Below are 6813 nucleotides of genomic sequence, written 5' to 3'. Positions count from 1 at the left end.
TCTGCCTATCTCTCAGCTTTGGGCATTTCTTTTCTTTCTCATGCTCCTGACCCTTGGTCTGGATTCTCAGGTTGAGTACCCTACTCTCCTCTGTATATATTCTATCTATATTCTTGAACACAAACAATAGTAGATGCATAAACTTGGAAAACTCAACAAGTGCTTCAGGATACAGATCACGGGTACAGGAAGCATCGCCTCCTCCATATATGGCGACTGCCAATTATCGCAGACACATAATTTTGTCAGTGCCTTAGCTCTTGGCTTGGGCATTTACACACACACACACACACACACACACACACACACACACACACACACACACACACACACACACGCATAATGATATATACATATACCTCATTCGATATAACGAATCAACGATAGACAACCCTTCATTGTGTAACAGAAATGTGTTCTATTCTGTTCTGCTCTGTTCCAACTGCAGACTGCACACATTGAGCTCTTAGTGACAACGGTAATTGACACCTTTGGTTCCAAAAATCAAATTCTTTTCCGACCAAAAAGAAAGGAGAGTGTGACTGCATTCATCTGCCTGCTTGTCTTTCTTTCTGGAATTCCCTGCATCACCCAGGTATGTGAGTGTACGTGTGTGCGTATGTGCATGCACTTGTGTGGCTATGAGAAAGAAAGGGAATGCCCGGAATACTTTGTGAAAAATTGCAAACAGAGATGATCTGAGCCTACAACAAGCCACAACGTGTGCATTGTGAGCTTGTATCTGGATGGACGCAAACTTTCTACACCTTAATGACAACAAAACTGAAATCATCATCTTTGGACAACACCCCATCCCTTCTGTCACCAACCTCGGCCCCCTTACATCTAACATCCATACTAGTGCAAAAACCTTGGCGTTATATTCGACAACCACTTCAACTTCGACCAACAGATCAGCTCGGTTGTTAAAACTAGTTTCTACCATCTACGTCTACTTGCCTAAATCAAACCTTACCTTCCCCCCAAACAATTCGAAACAGTCATCCACTCATTCACCTCCTCTAAACTAGACTACTGTAACGCCCTATATCATGGTATCCCCCAATCCTCTCTGACGACTCCAATTGTTACAAAACAAAAGACCACTTTGGTCAACTTCGGTTGTGTTATAACGTGCTATATAAATAAAGGTTGATTGTAAATCTGCTATTTTCACTAATTATGAAAATAAAATGTAATTAAACTATAAATGCGTGAAATCTCCAGAGTCAAGTTGGTCGGTTAGACGGTTGTCCAACCACAGTGAGCACAGAAGCAACTGATACAGATGATCATCAATATATGGACTTGTATCAACATATACAAGACAACTTCTACCAAAGTTCAGCATTGCTTTATGCAACGTGGATGTGTGTAAATAACACACAATAATATGTGTTGTTTTGTACTTCAACACAAACTATAGAAATGCAGATCGACACAACCTTGAATGTTCTAATGTTTTTATACAACCTTGAGTTTTTAGTTTAACATATCTGATTTCATATTCTGAAATCTGAATTAAACTTAATGAAGGTTTATCAATCTGTTTAAATCCTAGCTGTGATATCATTCTAAAAATATGTTGCTTGATCAGAACCAACTGTATATTATGTCATGCCTTATTGTAGTTCTGGTCCATAGCTCTAATGCGTTGCATTTAGAGCTATGTTACTCTCGACTTCCGGGGCTCACAGAATGCAGACCAGCCTCTCGTCTTTAGCGTAAATAAAAATAACGTTTTTGCTACTTACCAAAACAAAGGCGGGTTATTTTTATTTTTCGCATTAGAGCTATGGACCAGAGCTAGCCTAGTTGTACGTTTGTGATAAAGTAATAAATATATACAATTTGATCTGGTTCTTTACAGGGTGGTATTTACATCTTCCAGCTTTTTGACCATTCCATTGGCATACCAATGGCATTAACAGCTCTACTGGAGACTGTTGCCATCTCCTGGATATTTGGCAAGTAGTCTCAGTGCTTTATCTCATTTTTATATTGCACGGTGGTAGTATTCAAGTATTAATTCTAGCTTGCTCATTGTATCTATCTGTATCTATTTTCAGGGGTGCGTCGTCTCTCTATCATGGTAGAAAGAATGCTGAAGAAGCCCCCAAGTCTTTTCTTCAAAGCATGCTGGTTGGTCATCTCCCCCCTACTGATTATGGTAGGTTGAAGTTACATTTTATTTCAGCCCATCTACCAGATTCACTATTGGCTTCCCTTTATATGTATACAAGCCAACAGCCTTATAGTGAAACAGGTAGACAATAATAGTTCACTCAAACTTGTCTGCGTCAAATTGCATTGGCCATTGTGATGACTTAACAACAAAATACAATATTTCGATTCTCTACTAATATATTACCAGCATAAAAACATATTGCTTGATTCAACTTTTAGGTCATATTGGTGTCGAGTTTAATCCAATACACCCCTCTTCGCTATGGAAAGACCTATTATTATCCACAATGGGCAAATGCTGTGGCATGGCTCATTGCTTTGGTGGCCACTGTGTGGATACCTCTGGGGGCCATGCATGAGTTGTACAGTCATAAAGGGACCTTTTTAATGGTAAGACTATTAACTACACAATATTGCAAATATGAGGGTTTGCATACACAATATAATAAACCTGTTATTCATGGTATTTTCCCATATAGATCATGCTCGGGCTCTTTAGGCCCTTTAATAGACTGACTGACATGTTGTTTTATTTTCTCTTTGCAACATACTAAGCCACACACCTAGAAAACAAACATAGCATTTGAGATATAGGCCTATTGAAGAGTATGTGGAATTGATGTACATGAACTGATATACAGTATGTTAAGCATGTGTCATGTCAGTCATTCCACTCCCATTTATGCAGGGATAATAACAAAAGTGGAATATAAGCTCTAGACGTCTAGAGCAGGTGTTCCCAAACTTTTGTGGACCAGGTACCCCTTTTTTCCAGGTACCCCCTCATCCTCGCAACACGGATAACATATATATTTACAACCACAAGCAGTGTTTCCTGCAGGAAAAAGCTTTGGCATGGTGCTGGGCACAGGCCGCAATTTTGATTAATACATTAAGATTAATACATTAAGATTAATTTGTATTATTGCTCTTGTATTGCTATTGGAGACACTGGGGGGACACTGGGGGACACTGGGCAGGCACTGAGGAGGCACTGGGGAGGCACTCAGGGGCACACTGGGGAGGCACTGGGAAGGCACTCGGGGGGCACACTGGGGAGGCATTGGGGAGGCACTCGGGGGACACACTGAGGAGGCACTCGGGGGGACACTGTCTAAATGTATACGTCTAAATGTAGACGTCTAAATGTAGACGTCTAAATGTATACGGACGTTTAAATGTATACAGACGTCTACATGTAGACGTCTAAATGTAGACGTCTAAATGTGTACGTCTAAATGTAGACGTCTAAATGTAGACGTCTAAATGTGTACGTCTTCTCTTATGGGGGTCCCTGGCATATCTTTTCAAATGGGGGTCCACACTAAGTAGTGTCAATTTGGGGGTCCTTGACATGAAAAAGTTTGGGAACCACTGCTTTAAACACTTTAGCACTTTATGAACATGAACAAAATAGATGGGTCCCCCCTGGAACTCCCTCAGGTACCCCTGGGGGTCCCCGGACCCCACTTTGGGAACCACTGGTCTAGAGAACAATATACGGTAGTGCACCAATGAATATGTTTATATATTTTTTACTTTACACTAAATGCTTCTCACATGACACATCGATTGGGTGCAATGACAACCCACCTCATCTCCTAACCTAACCATAACCGCAAGCACGGGAGCAGACGCTAGTCCGACATGCGGATGAATGTCAGACTAATGCCCTGTCTGAAAAGCGTCCACCTCCCCATCGATTAACACATCCATCTGTGTCTGTTCTAAATGTAGAGATTGAAGTCTTCAGTGACTCCTAGAATTACGATGGAAGATATGTTTCATCCTGTACAATTGTCAATGGAACCCCGGACAAAGAAGCAGCATCTGAGCCATGAAGAAAAGGATGGATTGGTTGTTGGTGACGCTCCGTATACTGATCATTCATCTTTATATCCATCCATCCATCCATCTTCAACTGCTTTTCAGAAACCTTAGGTCAGGCCCTAGAAGGCGTTCCCAGATTTGGCCTCAGGCATCAATGGGTTAAAAGGAATCTACATTCAGTCACTCTCCACACTGATGAAGGCTGGATAGCCAAAATGTTTGTCCCTGTGTGTGCGACCCACTACCGTTATTTATTTGAAAATGATATGCTATCAAATCATTTTGGAACTAATAGGCAAAAGAAAGAAGAAAAAAATATTTAAATTAAATAATGACTGTTAATGGCTTGATATACTTTGTATATTAATACAAAATAAATGTAAATAAAATAGAAATGACTGTGCATGCTTTCTACTAACTAGTTGTCGGGAGGTGGGGTGGGGTGGTCCGTGAGGATTGTTCGAAAAATACTAGTGGTTCAGAGAAAAAAAGAAAAGTTTGAAAATCACTGCCTTAAGCATACTGGTTTGATCTAGAGAGGCATAGTCCTATGGAACCTTTAGAATTAGAACAGATTTCTCCTTTTCTGGACTAAATTAAAATGTAAAAATGGCACAACCATTCTCTCGTGGCACAACTTTGCTTTGCACTATGGAACATACTGCTAGCTCGCCCAATTTGCTGTCAGGTGGCAAATGATTCACTCTGGAAACATGGGCTCAAGTATACACATTTTTTGCACAAACATGACACAGCTTCACCTCTTCATGGCTCATGTATCTTGAACCACAATATGAGCCTGAATTCATGTACACAGTATGCTCCTTCTAGTGTTTTAATGATTACCAGAAGCAAGCACCTAACTAGGACCTTTGGCAGGGCAATCGATTTCTATCATACACACTGAAATAAGGATCACATTTGCTGCATGGAGGAGAGTGAGGACTCCTGTCATTAGAAAACTCCCATCAGCAGAAATCATTCAACTTCTACTGTATTACTGATCTCGAACCAATAGCGCGGGTGTTGCAGGGGGAGTTGGGGAGGAGCTATGTGCTTTCTATTGACTGGGTACAGTTAGCACAGGGCAGTGATAACAGATCAATGTGCTGCTGAACTGTAAAAGTGGTATGTTCTGAAAACGGTTTGCTACGCCAGCATCAACGCACAAGATCTCTTCTCTCAAGGTGATTATTCCAAATGTAAATCTGATTAGTAACTGCTATTACTGTGTACAATTGTTGTGTTGTTTTGAGAACATAATTATAATATTGTCTCTGAAATAATCATATATCGTATATGTACAGTATATGAATATTATATACTGTGTGTGTATGTATACAATATATATGTGTGTATATATATATATATATATTATTATTATTATTATATATTATTATTTTTTAAATTATTATTTATTTTTTGTACAGTATATGAACTATATTCAAACTATATACTTAGTTGAATATCATCTAGACAGTTTTATGGTTTCAATAATTTTTTGTAAAGACCAGTATAATACATTTAACGAGCCAGGGAATTGAATAAATACATTGTGAAAGGGTGGTACACTATTGTGTTCAATAGATCGAGAAGGCCTGAGCAGTTCTAGTTCCAAAAAGAACATGCGGGTAGTTATGTTTTTGTTTTGCTTGTTGGCACCGGTGAGCATGTGACTCAAAGCTTTTGATGTGCAATGGGCCATGTATAAGTGGACTTAGCATCCATTTGAATTAGATAGACCACTACGCGGTGTGTTTCACTGCATTTCTGGTGTCATTGTACATGTCCTCAAAATGTTTAAATGGATGAATAGCTTTGATCTATAATCTCACATTGTGAGCATTATTTGGATTATTTTGACAGTTTTTACATTTTCACTTATGGTATGAATGATGACATGCCCAAAATGAGGACACCAGGTGGTTTAAAGTGGCCAAAATATCCGTTATATATACCTATTGCCTTTAATTCTGTTGTTTTTTTTGCCTACCAGGGATCTGCAGTTATGATTGGCCAGCAGAAGCTTGTCATTCTCTGGGTATGCGTGTTGCTTATGGCAGCCCTGTGCCCAGGTGTGCACTCTAAACGGAAAGATAAGTTCCGTGGAAAAGGAAAGGGTGACGACGACGACGATAAAAAAGTGAAACCCTCACCGAGCAAATCCTCCTACAAGCAATCCTCCAAGGAGTCCAAGCAATCCTCCAAGGAATCCTCCAAGCAATCCTCCAAGCAATCCTCCTCCAAGCAAGGCCTGAAGTTGGCGGGGGCAGCAGCAGCTGGTGCGATTGGAGGTGCTGCCATTGGATATGGATTGGGATCACTTGGTAAGACAAAGCAGCGTTACGGGCATGGCTATGGCTATGACAGATCTGGTGGAGGCCAACAACAAGTATACCAACGTGATGGGATCCACAACCTGTCCAATAAGCGCCTCAGAAGTGCAGCTGCCACTGGGCCCATGAGTAGCATCTTCATTACACTTGGACCCATTGCTCCTTTCTTAATTGGTGCCTGGATAAGGGGCATTTAGTGTCACCTTTCATCACTTGAATAAAATCTAATTGTCCAAATCATAGAAACTGATAATAAAATGTATTGCTTCATGTATGACCAGACATTATGATTATGACAATGCTGAGTAGTGTCTGACTGTCTTGTGGGCAGTTTCACAGGAAATTGAAAGTACTCTATCACTCTCTCTCCCTGTCTTCTCTCTCTCTCTCTCTCTCGCCATCTGATCTAATACAGCAGTTGTGTGCTGTAGTGTGCCATATTTGAAAGGATGAATGGAGA

General features: G+C 40.3%; 1 protein-coding gene across 1 annotated transcript; it reads left to right on the top strand.

Annotated features, from left to right (window-relative positions):
* The first annotated feature begins 5112 nt into the window (after positions 1-5112).
* sprn2 (shadow of prion protein 2) lies at positions 5113-6559 on the top strand. Its single transcript, XM_080755811.1, has 2 exons — positions 5113-5204; positions 6014-6559. Exon 2 carries the CDS (start codon positions 6026-6028, stop codon positions 6548-6550), a length of 525 nt encoding a protein of 174 aa, XP_080611937.1. The 5' UTR covers positions 5113-5204; positions 6014-6025; the 3' UTR covers positions 6551-6559.
* Positions 6560-6813: the final 254 nt, after the last annotated feature.

The sequence above is a fragment of the Protomyctophum bolini genome (assembly GCF_963924005.1).
Source record: "Protomyctophum bolini genome assembly, chromosome: 22".
NCBI lineage: Eukaryota > Metazoa > Chordata > Actinopteri > Myctophiformes > Myctophidae > Protomyctophum > Protomyctophum bolini.
The sequence above is the reverse complement of the archived record's forward strand: the minus strand, read 5'-3'. Positions and strand labels throughout refer to the sequence as shown.

Bases quoted from the DNA above. Each gene is read 5' to 3' on its own strand.
- sprn2 (XM_080755811.1), top strand. From the start codon at position 6,026: ATGATTGGCCAGCAGAAGCTTGTCATTCTCTGGGTATGCGTGTTGCTT.